The sequence below is a fragment of the Trachemys scripta genome, chromosome 6 (assembly GCF_013100865.1).
Source record: "Trachemys scripta elegans isolate TJP31775 chromosome 6, CAS_Tse_1.0, whole genome shotgun sequence".
In the NCBI taxonomy this organism is placed as follows: Eukaryota; Metazoa; Chordata; order Testudines; family Emydidae; genus Trachemys; species Trachemys scripta.
The window spans coordinates 100585279-100610738 of record NC_048303.1 but is presented as its reverse complement, the minus strand read 5'-3'; the positions used below and the strand labels follow the sequence as shown (position 1 = coordinate 100610738).

At 45.0% G+C, this 25460-nt stretch overlaps 1 protein-coding gene across 5 annotated transcripts in view; it reads left to right on the top strand.

Annotated features, from left to right (window-relative positions):
• Nucleotides 1–1954: 1954 nt before the first annotated feature.
• Nucleotides 1955–25460, top strand: part of ADAMTSL1 (ADAMTS like 1) — a 714047-nt gene continuing 690541 nt past the window's right edge. For 3 of the 5 annotated variants that reach the window (XM_034773212.1, XM_034773214.1, XM_034773211.1), the window contains exon 1: nucleotides 1965–2463. In XM_034773212.1, coding sequence (XP_034629103.1) covers nucleotides 2377–2463 — 87 coding nt within the window. In that variant the 5' untranslated portion in view covers nucleotides 1965–2376. Of the gene's footprint in view, nucleotides 2464–25460 lie in introns of all 5 variants that reach the window. The other 2 variants (XR_004646076.1, XM_034773213.1) reach the window with 2 other exon arrangements.

Here is a 25460-nt window from a genome sequence, read left to right as displayed (position 1 = left end):
ACAGTTTGTTTTGTGACTTTTCCATTAGCAGATGTGTAGCTGTACATTCAAGCCAACATTTTCAAACCTGAGTGCCTAAAGTTAGGCTAATAAATCCATAGGTCAGCACCTAACTAGAAATGGCTTGATTTTCAGAGGTGCTGAGCAACTGCTGTGCTGACTTCAGTGGGATTTGAGGCTAATTAACACCTCTACAAATCAGACCAGTTCTAATTAAGTGCCTAAATATATATATTTATAAGCACTTGGAAGACAACAGGGCTGCTCACATAATTGTAGTTAAGCATCAGCGGTTGCAGGCCTGGGACTTTACATTACCATCAGGGAATCTGATTCTCCACTGCCTTGCATTCTGTGTAGTTATTTACACCATGTAAAGTGAGTATGCAACACTACCATTCTGATCTGATAACATTTTGCACCCATGCTGAACAAGTGCAAAAGACTCCACAGGTCCTCAATCATCCCTACCTGCTCCCTAAGTGCTTCTTATGAAAGTACCACCAAGAAGAACAGACCAGGAGATAGATAGACCAAAGTCTATCCCAGCCTTATGCTTATTATCTATCCCATATGAATTCAATTGGACTACTCACAATGCTTAAAGCTAAGCATTTGTGTTAGTGTTTGTAGGATCATAGTCCTCCTTAACTTACTGCTACTCTTTTTTAAATATTTGACTAACTCTAAATTAGCTTAAGAACTCATTGCAATTAATGAGACTGTATACTAGCTAAAGCAGAGATTTCTGTTGAATGATAGATTCCTGTTACATCCATCCTGCCAAGAAATGGGAAGACAAGTGTTGTAATCCTTTAGAAAACTTCCTGGGTAAAAATGTACTCTGTGGTAGAGAGCTTTCAACACCACCACCTGAGGAAATATACTGGGGAAAAAATATCTACAAGAAGAGACATTGTAGGAGAGAAAGAGGGACTCACCTGGTCTGCTGTAATGATGAAGTGAAAATGTGAGTTTTGTTTAGGGAGCAAAACAAAAAACTGGCAACAGTACTGTATCTTACAACAATAGGGCCTTTGCCTCCATACATAGAGACAACTAGCAGGTGTGAATTATTGCACCAATGATAAGCTGTTCTATTTGTTTCTATATCTTAATATGCATTTCCCTTGCTGATGGAAACAATACTACAGGGTTGGTGGATTTCCCAATTACAAGTTTCTCCTCTGAAATACTATAAGGTCGTGGCTCTCAGAGGCTCCTGCCAGACCCTTGTTAAAATTCCATTACCAGACTGCAGGCAGGGCAGCCAGGGGATTTCCCTGCCTCCCATGGGAATTCACCACCTCTCTCTGCAAGCTGCTAAATGTTCCTTACAAGAGATGGTTCCCCAGGGACTCATAAAAACACTTAAGAGGAAATATTTGGCATTTGCTTTGCACCGAGCATCAGCTAATTTAAAATAATTTCCTGGGCTATGATTCCCAGCATGGTTTTAAACTCCTTGCTTTTCCTCCCACCCAACCACACAGGCTGAACACTGATCTAGGGGATTCTTTGCAAGCTAAGGATTATTTGTTTGTTTTAAACAGGAGCCCCCTAGTTAGACTATTGATAGCAATATTACCCGATTTTCCGTTTGAAATTCCAGTTGCAGTTTCTCATTTCTAATACTACAGGACTGGTGAATTTCCTCACTTGGAATCCCCTTACTTGCCACCTGAAATCCTACTGGCTCGGGAGGGTGGTTATCCTAGTTACAGTTTCTGGCTAGGAATGCTGTGGGATCCAGTTGGAATCCCAGATTGTTTCAGCTGAAAGGCAATAGGATGAATAGCTCAGCTGTAGGAGAGAGAGATGTGGAGTGGGGGAAGTCTCCAGAGCAGAAGTGGAGGAGAGTGACAGTGGGCTGGGAAGTGGGTGAGATGAAAACCTTAGACCTCCAGGGAAAGCAGCGGTGTCTCTTTAAGGCGTGCAAGGTGGGGCTAGTCCCTCCCCAGCCAGCCGCCCGCTCAGCAAACTTATAAATTTAGTAACAATATGTTTTAGGCGCTTGGATCCTGAAATTAACACCGCAGCAGCTCCGGGCGGATCGGTGTCTGTTACTCTCCGCCTTCTAGCAGCCCGGACACGAGGAGGGGAGGAGCAGGGGGGAGCGTTTCAACACATTATCCTGCCCTCCTGAGCCAGGACAAGTATCCCCCCCCGCCCATGCACCATTCACACAAGCCTGCCTATGCCCCATGGACAGACTGCCTTGCCACCAAGGGAGAGGCACTTGGAGCTTGAGCTGCGCCACCAGACGCGGAGCGTAAGCAAGAGCAGCCGCAGTCGTCTCTGGACGGACTAAGGCAGGAGGTCCGAGGTGAGGGGAGGTAGCTGGCAGATTTCCACCTCCCCCGCCCCGGGGAGAGGATGTCAGCGCCAGGGGAGCAGCACAGCTGGGCTGCTAAGACCCCCATCCTCTCAGCCACCTTGTGGCTCCTGTGCTCCGCTACGCAGGTAAGAGAAGTTGCTTCGCATTTCCTCTGCTAGCCTCTCGCGTGCTGGGCTTCGCTCTGCCGCCCCCGTGAGGGCCGGGCACGGTTATCTCCAGCCGCCCCCATTACCGAGGGGCAGCAGCGCCCGGCTGTCCCGCGCCTCTCCCCGGAGGGCGGCCCCGGTATCGCGCCGCCGGCCGGCAGCAGGTTCCCCGCGAGGGCGGGCACCGGGTGGCTCTTGCTGGCTGGAGCCGAGTCCGGCGCGCTCAGCCCCCGCGCACCGCTCGCGCTCGGCGCAGGCCGGGGCGGCTCTCGCAGGCGTGCGGCATTCGGCGCTGAGCGGCGGCTGCTGCTCCTGCCCGCCCGCGTGTGCCCAGAGCGGCTGCCATCCCGGCAGGCTTGGGGGCTTGGCACCCCTTGGCTGCTGCAGCGGGAGCAGCTGGGATGGGGAGGAGGGAGGAGCCGGGTTTGGGGTCCCCACTCTCCTCACACATGGCCCCAGCGGCGACTCCTTACTTCTGGGGGCACCGCGTGGGGCAGGAGCCCCGCACATCTCCTGGGGACAGGGTCACAACCTCTGCATGCAGTAGGCCTGTAGTAGTGGGGGGGCCAGGCAAATCCAGGTCAGGCTGTGCCCCTCAGGTTTGAATAAGGTCTGGGAGGCCTCCACTATCCTCCAGGCACTATCTGGGGCAGGTGCCCTGCTCCCGAGGCAGGACAGCAGTAGCAGCACCCCTTTCACACCCTGCATCCAGCCCATGCACCAAGTGGTCTGTCCTCTTCAAATGTACCATGCAGGGCAGGAGCCCCTCCCTCACCTGGGGGGCAGACACACTTCCTGGCTGCTGCTAGAACACCGTAGCAGCTGGTAAGTGGGGCACCTACAGAGACTTTTTTTAGAAGTGCCACTGTGGGTCTGGAAACTTGCATACTGGTGGGTGTGATGTCATCAGGTCTCTGCTCATCCTGTAAAAGAGGAGAGGTGTTGTTGTGGGGAGGCAGGCAGAAAGGACTCTGGGTTAACAGCAGCGAAACAGATTTCCCTGGTCAGGCAGGGAGTGGATAGCTTTGGGGAAACTAATAGCAGCAGTAAAGGTGAGCCTGCAGCTAACTAGTTTTGTATTTTATATGTAACATTTTGCTGATATGTTGTGTGTTTTGTTTAAGAAAACAAAGAAACCCTATCAAAACAAACTCTAGACTGTAAACACAGGTCTCCCAATGGGGAGAGCAAATGAGCCACCTGTCGCCAATAGTAGTAAAGTTGATTGATGCACTACTGAAAGGTGGTGGATACTGCTTGGATGAAGGTGATACAAGAACCTGTATAGGACAGAGCTTAGATAGGCAGGGTCCCTGTACCAAATACCTTAAATTCTAGGTATAGTGCCACAATAGGTTCCCCAGTCTGCAAAGGGCCTACATCAAAATACAGGGAAGAAATAATAGTCAGTTCTTACGAACTTGTGTGTCCAAAACAGACCACTACCCTCTGCAGACTTATCCCCTCCCTTCCTAATCTATAGCCAGATGCACTAACATCAGTAATGGCTGATTTTGTGCATCCCTTTTTATAAATGGCCCTGTATTACAGTCATGCTTTCCCAGCAAAAATTGTTGAAACTCAAACTGAGGTTAGTTTTAAAGCTCTCAGGAAGGGAGGATGGGAGGGTCTTTATAATAAAAGTTGCGTACTATTAAGCTTTACTGAATGTCAGGAGTGCAGGTTTTTATCCTCTTGTGGGGAGGAAATGTTTCCAAGAAATAGAATAACTTTGGTAGTATCCTGTCTGTGTTTTCAAATGAGTATTTCACTTTTTGAGAGCAATGTGCTGAAGTGGGCTGTGTCAATGGGTTTCTCATGAGTATAATTTACACCCACTTGCATGCTCTGCAAAGTAATTTACTTTGCTTAGTCATGGATTCACAGTTATGGAGCTTTTACTTCAGGGAGTGTAGTCATGGGGAAATAAGACAGGGGATCCCCATTCAGTGCTCTTGGGACAAACAGTTAATGAAATCACTTTCAGAGGGTGTGTGTGTGAGAATCTTTGATCGTTGTGTTTTTAAGGTATAGGTTATTTTCCCAGGCTTGAGAAATAACATTGAGAGGTCTGTGAAAAAAACAGTGCCACAGACAAAATAACTGAAGTGTCGATGTAGAAGTATGATCCTCTCTGGACTGGCTCATAAGTGCATCACCAGAGTACACTTGGGCAAAATACTACTATTCTAGTATTGGTGTACTTACAGAGCTTGCATATTAGCCTGCTTAGGTAAATGTCTTCAGATTGCACCATAATATGGAAACTGATGCTGGAAGAGACTTGTTTTGAGACAAAGTAAGCCCTGCACCTTATTTTACAGGTTATTAAAGCCACATTAGCCTGGATTCCCTGGTGGAACTCCTGCCTTACCCTTTCCTTATCTACCTTCTCAGTCCTGCCCCTAGACCAATCAGATCTGCCTCTTAGCACTGGGTTCTGTCTCTGCACACCTGCTCTTACTCTGTTTATCTGGTTCTCAGCTTTCCTCTGCTTCCAAAGCAACTTTTCTTTGGGGGGTGGGGGGTCAAAGTAACTTCTTGCTTTTTGTATAAGGATTTTTTTTTTCAAATTATTCCAATCATGTCTCAGAGTTCGTGGAATAGTTCTACAGGGCACAGAGGGGCTGGGTTAGAGCTGCAACAGAAATGCAGTGAAGTTTTCTTTGGCTCTTATGTTGAATACTTAACTCTAAATTGAAATTCATTTAGATACTCAGTGTAACAATTGAAGTAGTGGAATTTGGCATTGCCTCTTCACTGTATGGCTGCCTTCGATTTTACATTTAGATGGTTTGGATTGATGAACAACTTCTCTTGGGGCTACCCCAGCACACCGTTGCTGTTTCTTTGTAAAGAGCTAGCAAGAGTCCCCAGGTTAGGATCAGGGTCCCATTGTGCTAGGCACAGAACACACACACAATTAAAAGATGGCCCCTGCCTTGAAGAATTTACAGTTTCTTGGAATGGCATAAAAATGTACATATTAATATTTGGGTTTTTCTGCATTAAATGCTATCTTGACTATGAACTAAGCGTTTAAATGGCATTAAAATATCAAAAGATAACACTCGAAGTCTTCTGTTGCCCCACATTGATTTGAAAATAAAATTGAACTGTTTATTGTGTTTAGTAAGATTCCCTCTGGAATTATGAAGGCTGGAAGTGTCAGGTAACAGAAAATAAAGCAGATTTCTGCCTCTTGAATTTTTGGGAGCAAGAAGCTAGACTGACTCTCTAACTTTGTCGAAGTATTATGCTGATGGTGGTGGACTCAAGATCTGGATTCAATTCCTGGCTCTGCAACATAAGAACGTAAGAACGGCCATACTGGGTCAGACCAAAGGTTCATCTAGCCCAGTATCCTGTCTTCCGACAGTGGCCAATGTCAGGTGCCCCAGAGGGAATGAACAGACATGTTATCATCAAGTGATCTGGGCCCTGTCACCCAATCCCAGCTTCTGGCAAACAGAGGCTAGGGACACCATTCCCTCCCCATCCTGGCTAATAGGTCCATCAATGGCTATCTTCTATGAATCTATCTAATTCTCTTTTGAACCCTATTATAGTATTGGCCTTCACAACACCCTCTGGCAAGGAGTTCCAGAGGTTGACAGTGCACTGCATGAAAAAATACTTGCTTGTGTTTGTTTTAAACCTGCTACCTATTAATTTCATTTGGTGGCCCTTTGTTCTTGAATTATGAGAAGGAGTAAACACTTTCTTATTCACTTTCTCCACATCACTCATGATTTTATAGACCTCTATCCTATCCCACCTTAGTCGCCTCTTTTCCAAGCGGAAAGGTCCCAGTCTTATTAAGCTCTCCTCATACAGAAGCTGTTCTATACCCCTAGTCATTTTTGTTGGCTTCCTATGTGATTTTGGGCAAGCCGCTTAATCTCTGTACCCCTCATTATACGTCCTGTTTCCCCTCTCTGTGTTGTGCATTTAAATCGTAAGCTCTTTGCAGGGACTGCATCTCGCTTTGTACTAGGCGCTGAATGTGCACAATACACTGATCCTTATTGGGGCCTCTAGGCACTATTATAAAATATTAACAAGTGGCATAGGAAGCTATTCTTGGGAGTGAAGGACATCCTTTTACTGTACGTTTGCAGTGATGAGCTGCCAAAATATTAACAACCGGTTCCCTCCTCCTCACCCCACGAGGGGGTCGTGCGCCCCCCCCCCTCGGCCCCAGGCCTCCTGCCCCATCCAACCCCTCACGTTCCTTGACAGCCCCCCTGGGAGCCCTGCCCCATCCATCCCCCCTTCCCTGTCCCCTGACTGCCCCCTGCTGCCCCATCCAACCCCTCCTCTCATTCCTGATGCCCTGCCGGGACCCCTGCCCCATCCAGCCACCCCTTCTATCTGTCCCCTGACTGCCCTTGGAATCACTGGCCCAGACTGCCCCGTCCAACCCCTGCTCCTTCCTGACTACCCCCCCCCCCCGGACCCTTGCCCCCATTCAATCCCCCTGTTCCCTGCCCTCTGACCGCCCCAACACTAATCCACCCCCCACAACTCCTCTGCCCTCTATCCAACATCCCCTCCCTGCCCTCTTATCGCGCTGCCTGGAGGTGGCGGCTGGGCCGGGCCACTCGGCCAGAGCTGGAGCCGCTCGGCTGGGGTTGGGGCCGGAGCTGGGGCACCCGGCCGGCCGGGGACAGGGCTGGGCTGGGGGGATGGAGCCGGGGTGCCCGGCTGGCTGGGGCTGAGCGGGGTGCCCTACTTGCGCCCCTGCCCCAGCTCACCTGTGGAAGCCGCTGCTTCCTTCTCAGCCCTCCCAGGCTTCCTGCGCGAACAGCTGATTCGCGGGAAGCCGGGGAGGGGGAGGAGAAGCCGGGGGAGCGTTCAGGGGAGGAGGCAGAGGCGGCGTGAGATGAGCTGGGCCCGGGGGAAGGGCAGGGAGCTGCTGGAACTTTTGTTGAATTTAAAAGCCCTTTTCGAACCAGTTGTCCCTCACGGCACAACCAGTTCTAAAAGTGCTTCTAAATTTAACAACTGCGAACCAGTGGGAACCAGCTCCAGCTCACCTCTGCATGTTTGTAGTACAGTAACATTACCCATTGAAAGCTGCAGAAGCTTACATCTAGCTTTGCCTTCTCTTCCATGCTATATTTACTTCATGCTAGTCTACTCCAAGGACATGTTGATTTGTATTTCACTACACAGAAAAATTACCTAATTAAAAACTGGGTTCAATTTTAAATAGGGTAATTCACTGTCAATAGTGATGCTTTTGCAATCCATATGTTTTGAAGACTACATTCACGTTACAATTAGGGAGTTAGTTGGGTTGAAAGATCAAACTACGTCAGCCTTAAAACATATGGGCTGTTGTAAAGACCATTTTTATCTCCAAAAAGGATTCTGTCTCCAAGTCATATGAGAATAGCAAACTTAAATTATCTAGTCAACCAGCACTTTGATATCAAAACGTCCCTCTTGATTTTTTTTAATCTTTATTATAAAGCAACGTTGCCTCAGAAATCATTAGTATCTATCAACCTAATCTGATGTACGTGTATTGTGTGAATTATGATAGTACCTTGCATTCTGTATCAAGGTTCTGTTATGCAAGGTGTTGTACAAACACATGAGAAGGTGCTGTCTGCTCTGAAAAGCTTACAATCTAATTAGATATTTGTCGTCTTTAATAGATAACCTCTCTTTTTGAGCTTTACTGTATACTAGTTTTGGATCTTGGTATACCGTGCGATGAAGGTGTGAGCCGTGTGGGAGAATATTTTCTTTACAGCAACATCCTTTAATGTATGTGGTGCTAGTAGCACTACTTGTTGTTAAGGTTGCCTGCTGGTTTCCACTATGAGACTCTGTTTTCTGTTGCTTATAATTTTGCTAAATTTAAACTGAGCTGAAATTTTCCATAAGGGGTGTCTAGCTCAGGCTGATTATCTGAAAGTTTCAGCCAAAACAATGGAGCTATTTCAGAGAATAAGGTTAAGAAGAAATAAATTGTCTTGTCACTTAAAAAAAAAAAAAAAAAAACTTCTGGTGACTCTTCTTTGAGAATCTCTAATACTTCCATGCTTTGGAGCAAGGCCTTGAAATTTGGCAACATGGTGATCTTGTGTCAGGGATGTGCCTTTTGCCATTTCTGTGAAAATCCACCCAAATTTGACCAAGTTATAAGGCTCAGTCTAAACTACAAAGTTGGGTAGATATAAGGCAGCTTACAACCAGCTAATTATGTCAGAAGGTTACAATGCTACTTCCGCTTAAGTACACTGACATTGTAACTCCGCCTCCATGAGAGGGGTAGCGCTTAGGTCAATGTAGTTTGGGCGATACAGTGTTGGTGTAGACGCTGCATTAGTTAAATTGTCTGTTGGCTGCCAACTGCAAGTGCGGCTGACAGCTGGAGTGCTCCCCTCACTGCCCCGGCGATGACAGCCTGAGCAGTCAACCAGATGTGGGCTCACAACTGGACCTCCACCCTGCTCCAGTGCTGAAAGCATGAACAGTCAGCGGGGCACAGGGCTCTCTCAGCTTACAGCTTGAGCTGTCAGCACCGGGGTGCGTTTGGGGGCTTGGGCTGTCAGTGCTGGAGTGGGGGGAGAGGAGGCTCGGCTGTGAGCCCCATGCCTGGCTGACGTGCCTGAGGCTGTCAGCCCCAGGGCTGCTGGGCTCCAGCTGTCAGTGTCCCACAGTGCCCCACTTCAGTCAATGGAAGCCCTCCTGGTGAGAATGTGCACCACTGACAGAAGGAGCAAGTGTGGACATCAACCACCTCTTTAATTGCTGTGGTGGCTGTACATCAACTTGACTTAAGTCGACTTAATTTTGTTGTATAGACAAGCTCTAAATCTTTGAAAAATCTCCATTTGTATATGCCCAGCAGAGACTTCTGAGATTTTAGCTACTAAACATTGAGAAGATTCTGTCCTTCCAAAATAACTGCCAGCCCCTCACAGCTCCTAATGCTGGCCAGGCTGCTCATGCAGCATTGGCACAGAGTGACTGAGCAGGTTTCATCCCCTCATAGCTACTATGCTGCTGTGGGGGGTTTCTTTGGTATTGTCCCTGCTACAAGGATTTTAAATTTAATTACATTATGGTTGCTATTATGGAGGAGTTCAACTATATTCATTCTTGGACTAGATCCTGTGCTTCTCTTAGGACTAAATCAAGAATTGCTTTTCCCCTTGTGCATTCCAGGGCTAGCTGCTCCAAGAAACAATCATTAATGGTGTCAAGAAATTTATCTCTGCATCCCATCCTGAGGTGACGCGTACCCATCAATAAGGGAATAGTTGAAATCCCTCATTATTGTTGAGGTGTGTGTTTGTTTTTTTCCCCCTAGCCTCTGTAAACCCTGAGTATTTCACAATCACTGTCACTATCATGGTCTTATTAAAGCACGGAATTTCTATCCACAGAGATTCTATGATACAGTTTGATTCATTTAAGATTATTTGATGTTGTTTTCTGACCTCTGAAGAGGTCATCTCTTTCTATGATTGCCTCCAAGAACCAGTTCTTCTGCTATGATACCTCACTCAGGGAGAGGAGACGAGAAGGACTGCACGCAATAGGTCAAACTTCTAGCTGTTGGCCCATGAGTTTGTTCCCTGTATCTGCTGCGATGCCATTCTGCCTTATTCCCCTTTGAGGGTAATAGGCACCACCTTTGGGGAGGGGGGAGGGGAGGGAGGGAAGAGGAGGGAAGGAGAAATACTTTGCCTTGGATTTGATCTGTGCCAGTTAGCCAGTCATCTTTGGTGCCCAGCTGTCTCACCAAATAAGCTGATGGGAATTTCAGTAGTTTCATTCTTTATGCAGGCTAGGAGTTATAGCTGAGAGAAGGACTCAGATTTGCCATATATTAATAGGGGTTAAGGCTGCACTCCTTGACTGTATCACTAACAGTGTTGTCTTCTATATTTGTACAGCACCTAGCACAGTGTGCCTCCAATTCTTATGAGGCTTTTAGACTCTAAACAAATGCTGTTGAGATGTTTAGATAAGCAGTCCCTTGCTGGATACCTGTAGCATTGTTCTTGGTGTCTTGATGTGTTTTTTTCCCCCTTCATTTGGTTAAGTATCAGCAAGTCAATACTATCTTGCAAACTCCACCCTTTTAATGCACTCTGTCCCTCGAGGGGTGGCTCAAGACTCCTTCCTGGTATTTGCTACTTGCAGTGGCTTCTCCCAGGGGTTGGATCCTGGTTTCTTTTTCAGACATCAGGTGCCTCCACCCGGGTGACTCCTCACTATCCCCAAAACACAGGTGGTGCTGTCCCTTGGGAAAATGAATAATGCTACTCCCAGGCAAGGGTTAGAAATCCAATACACAAGAAACATTAAAAGTACATCAGCACCAACCACACACGACACACCGAAAAATAAGACACACCGAAAAATAACAGTATAACAAAGAGGGACTTTATTAGGACCAGGAAAATAGGATCTGGGGAAGGAAAGGGATAGGGTTAGCTAACAAGTACTAAACACCAAATCAACCACTTCCCAGCACACTCAAATCTTCCCAACCCCAGCTCCCTCCTTGGCACCTTCCCAGGCAGATGGCACATAGAGGCTGGAGTCTTGAGATGAGGGCTGCAGAGCTGTGAATAATGGCCAACTTAAACAACAAGGGTTCCCTTACTTGTTCCTGCCCCTGGGCGGGGCAGGGTCCTCACCTGCCTCCTACCAACGAGCCTGGTAGGGAGTGCTACGGAGGCCTTAGTTGGCTCTTGCAAGTCAGTGCCAAGTTGCAGCTCTCCTACTTTCTGCAGGGTTGGAACTGCCTGACCCATGCACCATTTCCTGCAGCAGGTCAAAGACTCCCTTTGTGGAGAGAGGGAGTTAATCATGCTGTTCTGCTTCTCTCACCGCTCCCACGCTCCAAGCTCAAAACTGAAACTAAACCAAGTTTCTTTGGCTAGATCTAAACTATAAACTTACATGGGTATAACTGTGTTGCTTAAGGTGTGAAAACTCCAAACTCCTGAGTGATACAATTGTACTGACATAAACCCTGGTGTAGCCAGTGCTATGTCGATATGGGGGCCTTCCCCGTCATTGAAGTGCTACAGTGACATTTTAAGTGTAGACGTGCCCTTGTCTCTGAGTCAGGCTGTCCTGTCCTGTCCTGTCCCGTCCCCCGTCCCCCCACTGAAGGGGCTGAGCAGCCCTGGCTCAGAATTGGCCCAGCAAACTGCTTGCCCAGGTCACTCCATGGAGAAATTTCCATATTGGCCTCAACGAGAGTTTCTACTCCAATCTTTCTCCTCCCCTGGCTCCAAGCATTATGGGAAGTGGATTCAGGGTAGCCATTACAGTTGTAGTCCCTAGGATAGGAACCCTTCCCCCACCCTCTCTGCCCCCAATAGGCTCAGTCTGGCACTCCAAGAGCTGGCAAATACCAAGTGGAGTTTACATTAGGAAGTGCGAATAAAATTAAATAGAAACTAGTTCACCCACCACTCAAGGTACTAGTTGAATTCTTTGTAAAAGTTGGCCTACAACATGCCTAACTTTCTCCTCTCCCACCTAATTTCTTAAGAGAGAAGGGATCTGTGGATGGGTGCTGTGAAATTCTATCCTATATCTTAGCTGTATGGGCTCCATCATCCTCTGACTGATCTATTTTACTTGCCTATTCTAGAACAAAACACTTTTGTCTGCAATCTGGGTTTAGGGATGGAGCTGATCAATGAATTTGGGCAAAATTCTAAAAAAATTAATTAGTGAAGTAATGTCCCAACTCCCACCTGTGATGGTAACCTCATGTAAAAGATTAGAAAAACTGAATCAAAGAAAGTGTTAGCCTTTCAATCTCTCAGCAGCTCCTAATCCGTCTTTGTCTGGTAAGGGGATGATTCTGACTCTCCTGGAATGGGGAAGATGTTACTCAAAGGAAACATTTTATTTTGCACTTCAAGAACATCACTACATCTTTACCCCGATATAATGCTGTCCTCGGGAGCCAAAAAAACTTACCACATTATAGGTGAAACCGCGTTATATCAAACTTGCTTTGATCCACCGGAGTGAGCAGCCCCGCCCCCCCGGAGCATTTCTTTACCGCATTATATCCGAATTCGTGTTATATCGGGTTGTGTTATATCGGGGTAGAGGTGTACTTTTAATTACAAGAAAAAAAACAATACTTCCTTGAACTAAGAAATAATTATTTTCTTTAAATTGAAAGGAAGATTTAGGGATTTGGCTGATTCAAATCTGGGCACCAAATTTGAAAGATATCTTACTTGTATACTATCTAGAATAGATTTTTATGTAAGCTGAATAACAATAATAAAAAAAAAAGTGCCACTCTGGCCTTTAAATGGATTACTGTCTCAAATTACACTGGCCAGTGGCGGCTCCAGGCACCAGCGCAGCAAGCACGTGTCTGGGGCGGCAAGCCGCGGGGGGCACCCTGCCGGTCCCTGCGAGGGCAGCAGTCAGGCAGCCTTCGGCTGCTTGCCTGCGGGAGGTCTGCCGGTCCCACGGATTCGGTGGCAATTCAGCGGCGGGTACGCCGAAACCATGGGACCAGCTGACCTCCCGCAGGCATGCCACTGAAGGCAGCCTGCCTGCTGTGCTTGGGGCGGCAAAAAAGCTAGAGCTGCCCCTGACATTGGCATTAGCCCTCCATTGGTGCAGGTGCTGAGGAAATTGGCCAAATCGACAAGATCCAATAAGGGAATAAAGGCAGGGTAGAAATTGGCCAATACTGAAAGTGACAGAATATAGATACTCTTCTCCAAATCTGAGTGGGGGAAGTAGGTGTGTAAATTAAAGATCGAATTTTAATGGTCAACATGTACATCTGATCCATAGACGGTGCATGATGTATACAGAATTATAAGTATCAGAGGGGTAGCCGTGTTAGTCTGGATCTGTAAAATGCAACAGAGGGTCCTGTGGCACCTTTAAGACTAACAGATGTATTGGAGCATAAGCTTTGCGGGTGAATGCCCACTTCATCCCATGCGTCTGACGAAGTGGGCATTCACCCACGAAAGCTTATGCTCCAATACGTCTGTTAGTCTTAAAGGTGCCACAGGACCGTCTGTTGCTTTTTACAGAATTATAAGGATCAATTTTTTTTACAGTGGAGAAAGTGTGCAAAAACTAAATTCAAATACTTTTCATACATCATAACCTGGTCTTTAGTCTCTAGTTTTTTTTCAGGCTAGTGAATTGTGGCTGTTGCAAGGATATGATCATCTTTGTCTAATTTCCTTGCCATAGGAGCAGATGGTATGTGTGTATCGGATTTGGTTCTGCACTAGTATATTCAGGATTCCTATTTCAAGATGTCAGTGCCATAGAGCAAAGGGTATAGTATGTAGTGTTGCTGTTCTCTATTTCCATCAGTAGCTGGGTTAACAATATTGTCACGCAGATAGAGCACTCTGAATTCGCACATATCTTATCTCCCTCGGTGTTAACAGGAGCATTGATTGTGAAGACCACGCTCTTCAGGAGGCAAAAGTGACCACATCAATTTTGGTAATCTAGGTTTGGTTAGTCTTATTGCCCAGGGTAAATTTGTGGTCTCTTCCCAGGCTCCCACTCATGGAAGCCATGGAGGTGGCCCCTTGCCTCAGTTTCCTTTTTGGGTCCCCAGTAACGCCGTTCAAGTTTGTCTTCTAGTCCATCTACACAATTTATTAACAAAACATAGTGCAAATAATCCATAACAGTCTCAATGTATACTCCATATTACCCCAGTGCACCTATTCCCTGTGCTCACCATACCCCAGTGTCTTCTGTCACAACTAGGTTCCTTAGCCAGTCTCTTCCATCACTCTGCCAGGAAACCCACTACAGCCCTTCCTTCTGAGGTGCAACCCTGCTCTTCCCACTGGGAACTCCCAAACTCTAGGTATACCTAGACTTTAGTAAGGCATTTGATACGGTCTCGCATGATATTCTTATCGATAAATTAGGCAAATACAATTTAGATGGGGCTACTATAAGGTGGGTGCATAACTGGCTGGATAACCGTTCTCAGAGAGTTGTTATTAATGGTTCCCAATCCTGCTGGAAAGGCATAACGAGTGGGGTTCCGCAGGGATCTGTTTTGGGACTGGCTCTGTTCAATATCTTCATTAACGACTTAGATATTGGCATAGAAAGTACGCTTATTAAGTTTGCGGATGATACCAAACTCGGAGGGATTGCAACTGCTTTGGAGGACGGTTATAATTCAAAATGATCTGGACAAATTGGAGAAATGGTCTGAGTTAAACAGGATGGAGTTTAACAAAGACAAATGCAAAGTGCTCCACTTAGGAAAAAAAAATCAGTTTCACACATACAGAATGGGAAGAGACTGTCTAGGAAGGAGTACGGCAGAAAGGGATCTAGGGGTTATAGTGGACCACAAGCTAAATATGAGTCAACAGTGTGATGCTGTTGCAAAAAAAGCAAACATGATTCTGGGATGTATTAACAGGTGTGTTGTGAGCAAGACAGGAGAAGTCATTCTTCCGCTCTACTCTGCTCTGGTTAGGCCTCAGCTGGAGTATTGTGTCCAGTTCTGGGCACCACATTTCAAGAAAGATGTGGAGAAATTGGAAAGGGTCCAAAGAAGAGCAACAAGAATGCTTAAAGGTCTTGAGAACATGACCTATGAAGGAAGGCTGAAAGAATTGGGTTTGTTTAGTTTGGAAAAGAGAAGATTGAGAGGGGACATGATAGCAGTTTTCAGGTATCTAAAAGGGTGCCATAAGGAGGAGGGAGAAAACTTGTTCCCCTTAGCCTCTAAGGATAGAACAAGGAGCAATGGGCTTAAACTGCAGCAAGGGAGGTCTAGGTTGGACATTAGGAAAAAGTTCCTAACTGTGGTTAAACACTGGAATAAATTGCCTAGGGAGGTTGTGGAATCTCCATCTCTGGAGATATTTAAGAGTAGGTTAGATAAATGTCTATCGGGGATGGTCTAGACAGTATTTGGTCCTGCCATGCGGGCAGAGGACTGGACTCGATGACCTCTCGAGGTCCCTTCCAGTCCTAGAATCTATGAATCTATGAAAAGCCTCTCTGCTGGTAGCACCCCACGCTTCCCCTGGCCCAGTCACGGTTCCTCAGGGTCCAGGATGCAAGCACGGAGTCATCAGTGGGCTCTCTACTGCTCTGCCTTCCTTCTGCCCTCTTTGGCCTAGAGGCATCCAGCAACACCTTCTTTCTGCTCTCCTGCCTTCAACCTTTTCCCATGAATCACTGTCTGTCTCGGGAAGCTCTCCTCTCCTGCCCTTCTCCTGAGTGACTCAGTCTGCTGTGACTCCCAGCTAATCTTGTATAGCCCCCTATATTCTTTCCACCCTCTTAATTGACCCAACTGGGAGCATCTAGTCTGGAACAGGAGAGCTGCGCCCAGTTCCGTGTAATGGGCCAGCTGCCCTGTTCCACCCAATTTCTTGTCCACCCAAATCCTCTCCCATGAATATAAACAGATTCTTTTTATTAAACTGCAGTTCTACTCTGGAAAAAAGTCTTTTTTTTTTTTTTTTTAATGGCCACTCTCTGCATGCCCAATGAAGTCTAATGCGGCTGCACAGGTATAACTGAAGACATAGTTTGTTCTGAGGGATATTTATTACTATTGCTGATGCTTGAGGAAGACCAAATTCAGCTTGGTTGTTAGATCAGATTGAGGTAGTGGCTGTAGCTCTGGCAGGTAGAAAATTTATCTTTCTGTTTTTTAAACTGAATTAACTTAATATGGAGACATAATAAATGGGGAATGCCATTTTGTAATGACTTTCCATAGTAGGTCCATGATTTAAGGCTGCAGCTCCTCAGCAAAATAGCATAAAATATACATTGTTCATGCAGCTTTGCCTTATGTGATCAAAAAAGGAAATCAAACATGCAGGTATTTTAAATATTCACTTACTATCTTACACTTTTTATCTAGTTTCTTTCATCATGTTTCTTGAAGCACTTTGCACATCTGAAATGCAACCACCTCTGGGGTGAAACATGACATATCTTTAACAGCACGTAGCAATGATACAACATTAGTTCACAACAGCTGGTGAAGAATACGTTATCCAAGTGAAATTTGACCCTATCCAAAAAATCATTCTTTAAAGTCTGCCCAGACTTGTGTGTTTATGTATTTTGTATGCCTTTTAAGAGGGATATTGTGCAGTCAATATAATATATATTGGCCTGCTAGACCCAGGGTTGTGAGTTCAGTCCTTGAGGGGGCCATGTAGGGATCTGGGGCAAAAATCTGTCTGGGGATTGGTCCTGCTTGGAGCAGGGGGTTGGACTAGATGACCTCCTGAGGTCCCTTCCAACCCTGATATTCTATGATTCTAACTCATAAATTATTTGCCTTCTATAACACTGATAGAGATGCACAGCTGTTAGCTCCCCTCCCCCCCCCAGGTATTAATACCTTTCCACTGCTCTACACTTCCCTCTTCTTCCTTTCAGACAGGAGGAGAAAGTATCTTTTCCCATGCTCTAGCAGACCCATCATTCCAAGGTACTTTACCTTGAATAGATCGCTGTTGAGTTCTAATGACCACCAGGATCTCTGATCTGGCAGAGAAGTGACACAGCCCTGCCTACTCATGGTGGATACATGTACAGAGGTGCATTCATGATACAGCAATTTTCTTAGTAGTAATTTCATAGAATCGGCCAGGATTCATAATTTGTACAGACTGATCACCCAAATCATTACACTCATGATGAGATTCTCTAAAACTAGAAAGTTTTGTGTCATTTGGAATTAAGATAACAAAGATGTAGGTTTGATTCAAACACTGAGCTCTATTACACTGTGGAGTAGCCCTTCTAAGGGAAGTAGTGGAAAACCAATTGCTTTAAACCTATTAGAATATAGGTTGGATAAAGCAGTAGCATATAGGGTGTACCGAAGAATTCTGGACTGGCAGGAGGATTGACTGGATGATCTGATGGGCCTTTCTCATCTCTAATTTCTCTGATGGATGATATTGGAAAACAAATCCTGTTCTTGCATCCATGCTTCAGCTTGTTCAATCCTATGTGGCTGCGTATTCTAAATAATGACTGCGTTACATCAGTCTTAGATATGGGTCATGGAATCTAGCTTGATACCATTGCTTTTGATTTGACAAAATGTTTCCAGAATTTCCATACAAATACTTTTTTTAAACTAACCACATAAATGTGAGATCTTTTAATGAGGCGTTTAATAGCGGGAGAATGGCTTTATGCAAAATTGCCAATAATTATTTCACTTAGCTTTGCATTTATTTTTATATGCATCATGTGAATACACTGTAGTGAACTGAATTTACTGTTTGTGGTTTTTGATGTGATTATAATGTCTCCATTGTGTCTAATACACACAGCCTGCAGAATCCTTTCTTTAGATTGCACAGGTGTCTTTCTGTGGAGAGCTGACACAGAAGACAGACTTCATTTAAATGAATTTCACTGCCTCTGTGTAGCTCCAATAGTGAAAATTGGCCCTCCATGGCTGTACACATTTTCTTTTTATTTCCATCGTTAATTTTTTAGAGAAATGTGGGGGAGTCAGTCTAGCTGTAAGCTGTATTAACTTCCAAAGAAATGCCTGGCCAACATCTGGGTTATGCTACATAAATGTGAAAAGTACCCCTCCCTTTTTTCCATATAAATATCTGGCCTTACATCCTGGGGTGGGGAGTTAGGCAGAAGAGAGTCTTTGGATGGATGGATGACATCATGCTTTTTTTAGATTTGTTAAAGTTGGTGTTTATAGCTTTAATGTTTTGTGATTGGTTGGTGAGTGGAACACAGAGCAGAAGACAGTCCTGCGCATGTAAATGAATACACATTCATTCTGGGGAATTACTGGTGGGGGGAAATGGACAGCGTGCTTGTAAAATGACTACGCTTTTCATGTTTCTTCTCAGTTTTGTGAAAATGGGTCCAATTTCATGAAGTACCTCAAATGTCATGGCTCCTTGCTCAACTAGAATGATGTGAGTGACGAATATGACAACTTTGAGTGAAACTGGGCCCAAGTTTACCTCCATTTATGAAAGCCTCCTCACGTGACACTTTTGTTTTGATAGCATTCGCTTTTTTGAAATTGGAAGCATCTGGCATTAGGGAAGGTTGAGGGGTGTTTCCATGTGAAATCCAAATTTTGCAAAATGTCTGTCATGGGATGGTGTAGCCCTTTACAGGGCCTTGTTCTGTCTCCCAGAAATGGGGAGAAGCTAGCCTGGAATGGCGCTAATAAAGGATTAATGATTGGTAATTAAGGCATAGGGATCATCTAAAAGGGTTAATGTAATTGACCATCACCAAGGGTGGGTGTGGTTCAGGAGGAGAGAGCACTCAAGAAGAGGAAGTGCTGGAATTAAAAGGGAGTGGGAGAAATGGTAGTGAGTGAGGAGAGGAGGCTTAGAAGAGAAAGGTAGGGTGTAGAGGAGAGGAATGTCTTTGGGCAGTGAGCCCTGACTGAAGGGAAAAACTAAACTGAAACTGGGCCTTGGAAGAAGGTCTGGGCTGAAGGAAATTGGATCATGAAAGAAGGGTCAGAACTAAAAAGAAATGTATGGGAAGACAAGGTGACTCAGGCTCCAGCCACCCAGTCACTGAAAGACTGGCCACTGGGATACTGTTGAGCAGGTGACCTGAAAGACATTAAAGACTCTGTAACACCAAAAGGGGCCAGACATTACAGAGAGCCTGGCTGGAAGGCCATGGCCCTCCTGCATGCATTGCATGTGGAGAACACAAAGGGGTGCTCTGCAGCAGGTGTGATCTATGACAGTCACACATAGCAAAAAGATGGGGTCACTAAAAAGTCTGGAATTAAATTCCAAATAACTTCTCTTAAACCCTCCTTCCTTCTCCCCGCCCCCAAATCACTATGGCCCTTATCTTGCAAATGATTAAGTGTGTGAGTGTAATGTCAGTCCTGAATGATCCCATCAAAGTCTATGAAACCAGTCATATCAGTAAAGTTAAACACATGCTTTGCAGCACTGAGCATGAAGTCTGCACAGCTCTAAAAATTGGAATAAGAGCCCCGTGTTTGGTATGCTCACTCTAATTCCTCTTTACTTCTAATCTTTAGCTTCTAGGTAATGGCACTGGATATTGCCTGGCTTATTGTGAGGCACCTGAGATTTTTTAGGACAATGCTTCACCTGTGAATTGTACAGTGCATTTATCGATTCTGTTTAGTGGCAGATGGCTGCCAAGAAGTAAGCTACTTAAAGTAAACTAGTAAATTATCTACGGAGTTTCTATACCATGCTGGAATGATTAATTGAAGGCAGTGTTTGCTCTGAGGGAAAGTGCTTTTCAGACTTCATGATTCAAACTTTTCTCTGAGATCCTCTTCGAGTTCCAGGCAGCTTTATACTTATCAACCCATTTACTTAAATGGATTACATCTGCCCCATATATGGCTAAGTCCCGAGAGGTGCTGAGTACCTACAGTGAAGAAGTTTGAGAGGAATACTCCAAGATGTTGAAAACTGATCTTGGAGAATGCTGCCCTTTGTATGAAACTGGCAGACTTCTGCAGATTCAGAGGTTAATACTGTAGTTCAGCTCAGATGATGAAACGGTGAAATATTTGTTTTAACTTAATTTTACCATTTTTGTGTTGCATAGTTTTATGTACATAAGAATGGCCATACTGGGTCAGACCAAAGGTCCATCTAGCCCAGTATCCTGTCTACCGACCATGGCCAATGCCAGATGCCCCAGAGGGAGTGAATCTAACAGGTAATGATCAAGCGATCTCTCTCCACCCTCTGACAATCAGAGGCTAGGGACACCATTCCTTACCCATCCTGGCTAATAGCCATTAATGGACTTAACCTCCATGAATTTATCCAGTTCTCTTTTAAACGCTGTTATAGTCCTAGCCTTCATAACCTCCTCAGGCAAGGAGTTCCACAAGTTGACTGTCCGCTGTGTGAAGAACTACTTCCTTTTATTTGTTTTAAACCTGCTGCCCATTAAATTCATTTGGTGGCTCCGAGTTCTTGTATTATGGGAATAAGTAAATAACTATTCCTTATCTACTTTCTCCATCACTCATGATTTTATATATCTCTATCATATCCCCCACTTAGGGTTTTTTTTTTTTTAAATGTGTAACCAAAATTTTGTCTCACTAGATGGTCTCTTAAAACTTCTGTTAATAGTTGTCACATTCCATTTTGAGTGTATATGGGTGATGCATTCAGAGCTGCAGCCAGAAAAAAGTACATCCATACTGGAAGTGCAATAAGGTGGAATTTATCTCTGTTTTAGAGCTTACATGCTCCCCCCCCCCCCATTATCATGGTATCTGAGTAAGCCTCACAATCATAACATATTTATCCTTGCAACACCCCCGTGAAGTAGAGAAGTGCTGTTACCCCATTTTATAGATGGAGAACTGAGGAGGTAGGGAATGCCTTACAATAGCAGACCAGTGTGCTGAGATGAGCTATGCACAAATAGAAATGACATACAGTTAATATGTATTTTTAAAAAAAGCAATAGGAAGTTTGAAAGTGTCACGTCCCAGGTGTCATGCAGGCGGGAAAGTACTTTTTCTTTTTATCCAGTTGCTGATGCTGTATCTATATTTTTATTATGAGACTGTTCATGCCCTCTCTCCATCCTGTGTTTGTTCTCGGGCACTCAGCATCAATACCCACTCTCTGTGCTGTGTGTGTGTGTGTGTGTACGCACGCACGCATGCTTGTTCAATTTGTTTCAAGGTACAAAGGCTACAGTGTTCCAAGGGAAAGCACCTCTAGGAAGGTTTCCCCTGGAACCACATCAACGCAGGAACCATGCCAATGCACATCCTTTTGACAGTAGTATACATTGGCACTATGGAAAAAGGTCATTATTATGTTGTTTTGCTTTCTGAGACATAGGGCCTCTGCCTTGTTGAATCCCGTATTAGGATGTTCTCTTGCTTTGGCTTCTAATTTGTGCTCCTTGTAAAACAGAATGTGGCATTTTGAATTGTGAACATTTTTCTCTGTGTCAAGGAAGAAGAAACTGATCTCAAGGGGGAAAAATCTTTCTCTAAAGTGAAATCAGTACTTGTGGCAGGTGCTGGGTTGAATCAACTGGGCTGAATTTCTATTGGTAAACTTAGAATCTATAGCTCCCTATTGTTGAAACTCCCCCAGTGCTAGCAATGGTGATGGCTGTAGTGTAGAAAGGGTTTAATTAGTAATTCGGTGGATATTTAAAGGGGTCTGAGGGACTATGTGCCCAACTTCTGTTGAAAATCAATGGGATTTGGGTGCCTAGTTCTCAGCCCTGGTTTACACTACAGAATTACTTCAGAATAACTGTTGCTCAGGGGTCTGAATAATCCATACCAACCAATGTGCTGGTATAGCCAGTGCTATGTCGGCAGGAAAAGCTCTCTCCCATCAGGGCCGGCTCCAGCATTTCTACCGCCCCAAGCAAAAAAAAAAAGCCGCGATTGGCGGCGGCAATTAGAAAAAAAAAATGCCGTGATCGGCGGCAGCAGTTCAGCGTCAGGTCCTTCGCTCCTAGAGGGAGTGAGGGACCTGCCGCCCCCCGAATTGTCGCAGGTGCTGCCCCAAACACCTGCTTGTTAAGCTGGTGCCTGGAGCCGGCCCTGTCTCCCATCAGTTTAGAGGGTCTTCATTAAAGTGCTACATCAGTGCAGTTATGCTGATGCAGTGTTTTAGGTGTAGACTTGCCCTTAGGCCCCTTTGAAAAATCTCAGGCTCTGTTTATTACAATAGTGCTTAGGGCCTCAGTCAAGGGTCAGGACGCCGTTCCGCTAGGCACTGAATGGACAAGTAACAAAGACGACTATGTACATGTCAGATAGGAGACACAAGGTAGATGAAACAGACAAATGGGGTGAAAGGGTGTTGGGAGGAAGAGGTGGTAATGAAATTAACAGAGTTAAGCAGAAATCTCAGCTTGCCCCTTGCATAACCAATGTCAGGCAGTAAAATGAGAACCAGCCATGAAGGGCATCAATTTTCTAAAATTACATGTCTTCTATTTTATTCTATGTAGCTTTTATAAGGCACTCCTCACTAATATCTGAGTGCCTTCCAGCGCACTGAGCAACCTGACAAAACATCTGTCACATGTTGTCTGTTCTCGCATCCTGTCCTTAAAGAGAGAAGTATGCACAATGAAGTGACTTGTGTAGGTTTTGTGTGTGTGTGTTTTTTTAAATATAAATATATCCATTGCTCTGTGTTTGTATTAGAGAAGGCAACATTAAATAAATGTGCCTTTAATTTGAAGCAGAAAGTAGTGAGGTTTGTGCTGGTCCTTTGTTCTTGGGCAAGTTCATTCCACAGTCAGGGACCACACCTGGAGAAGGTTCTGTTTCCTACACAGATGATCTTTACACTTATTATTGAGAGTTCCATTGTGCCACAGGAGCATAGCTGTCAACCACAGTCTTCATCCTGAAGTTTCAGACATCTTTTTTCAGATAATCTGGGCCCAGGCCATGGAGTGGTTTTAAGATAAGGACTGAGACCTTGAACTTGATTTGAGAGTCTACGGGAAGCCAATGTAGAGAGGGGAGGACAGGTTTGATATGTTTACTGTAACGTGTATCGCTGAGGGGAGACACTGCAGTATTTTGTATTGGTTGGGGTTTCCGAAGTGCTGAAGGCTTTATGCCCACGTATGTTACATTGCTGTAATCCAGCCGAGATGTGATGAAGGCATGAATAACTGGTGCCAGATCTTCATTTGCCAGGATGGGAGGGTGTTTCCTAGCCAAGAAGAGCGGATAGAAAGCATTAATTGCTGATGCTGATATGTTAGAGCTCAGCATCAACCAGGAATCAGATTATTTCTAGAATATGGACTGATCTGACCAATTGTGGGTGTATATTTTTGACCAATGGAGACTGCACTGTGGCTGCAAACTCTTTGAACAACTTTTCTATGCCCACAAGCAACACCTCTGTCTTGTTCGGCTTCAGCTTCAGTCAGTCATTCTTCATCCATGAGCTGATCTCATCCAAGCACTGGACCACCTCATCTGCATGTTCCGGGCACTTGAGTCCATGTTGTCTGACCAGTTCACCTAATGGTTGCATGTAGATTTTAAAAAAAGGACCGGAGAGAGGATCTATCCTTGTTGAGGTCTACTAATAAGGGGTCTAGTGGTGAAGGTGCATTTTCCCATTACATCTTTTGGGTCCATCCCTCCAGGAAGGATTCAGACCATTTTAGAACATTACCATGGACCTCTGTGTCAGGTGAGTCAGCTGAATCTCATGGTCAACCGTTTTGTATGCTGCAAAGCGGTCCAGGAGGATACGAGAGGGTGTCTGTCCTCCATCCACCGATAGGAGGACATTTATCCATGAGTGCCACATAAGCAGTTTTGTTTCTGTGTCCTGGCCAGAATCCAAATTGTGCTGAGTCTAGAACGTTAGCTTCGGTTATAGATTCATAGATTCTAGGACTGGAAGGGACCTCGAGAGGTCATCGAGTCTAGTCCCCTGCCCACATGGCAGGACCAAATACTGTCTAGACCATCCCTGATAGACATTTCTCTAGCCTACTCTTAAATATCTCCAGAGATGGAGATTCCACAACCTCCCTTGACATGATCCATGCTGGCTGTTCCCTATCACCTTACCACCTTCCAAGTGTTTGCAGATGATTTCCTTAATTACTTGCTCCATTATCTTCCCTGGCACAGAAGTTAAACTAACTGGTCTGTAGTTTCCTGGGTTGTTTTTATTTCCCTTTTTATAGATGGGCACTATATTTGCCCTTTTCCAGTCTTCTGGAATCTCTCCTGTCTCCCATGGTTTTCCAAAGATAATAGCTAGAGGTTCAGATACCTCCTCTATTAGCTCCTTGAATATTCTAGGATGCATTTCATCAGGCCCTGGTGACTTGCAGGCATCTAACCTTTCTAAGTGATTTTTAACTTGTTCTTTTTTTATTTTATCTGCTAAACCTACCCCCTTCCCATTAGCATTCACTATGTTAGGCATTCCTTCAGACTTCTCGGTGAAGACCAAAACAAAAAAGTCATTAAGCATCTCTGCCATTTCCAAGTTTCCTGTTACTGTTTCTCCCTCTTCACTAAGCAGTGGGCCTACCCTGTCTTTGGTCTTCCTCTTGCTTCTAATGTATTGATAAAAAGTCGTCTTGTTTCCCTTTATTCCTGTAGCTAGTTTGAGCTCATTTTGTGCCTTTGCCTTTCTAATCTTGCCCCTGCATTCCTGTGTTGTTTGTCTATATTCATCCTTTGTAATCTGTCCTAGTTTCCATTTTTTATATGTCTCCTTTTTATTTTTTAGGTCATGCAAGATCTCGTGGTTAAGCCAGGGTGGTCTTTTGCCACATTTTCTATCTTTCCTAACCAGCGGAATAGCTTGCTTTTGGGCCCTTAATAGTGTCCCTTTGAAAAACTGCCAACTCTCCTCAGTTGTTTTTCCCCTCAGTCTTGATTCCCATGGGACCTTACCTATCAGCTCTCTGAGCTTACCAAAATCCGCCTTCCTGAAATCCATTGTCTCTATTTTGCTGTTCTCCCTTCTATCCTTCCTTAGAATTTCAAACTCCATGATTTCATGATCACTTTCACCCAAGCTGCCTTCTACTTTCAAATTCTCAACGAGTTCCTCCCTATTTGTTAAAATCAAGTCTAGAACAGCTTCCCCCCAGTAGCTTTTTCAACCTTCTGAAATAAAAAGTTGTCTGCAATGCAGTCCAAGAATTTGTTGGATAGTCTGTGCCCCGCTGTGTTATTTTCCCAACGTATATCCGGATAGTTGAAGTCCCCCATCATCACCAAATCTTGGGCTTTGGATGATTTTGTTAGTTGTTTAAAAAAAGCTTCATCCACCTCTTCCACCTGGTTAGGTGGCCTGTAGTAGACTCCTAGCATGACATGACCCTTGTTTTTTTACCCCTTTTAGCCTAACCCAGAGACTCTCAACACTTCCGTCTCCTATGTCCATCTCTACCTCAGTCCAAGTGTGTACATTTTTAATATATAA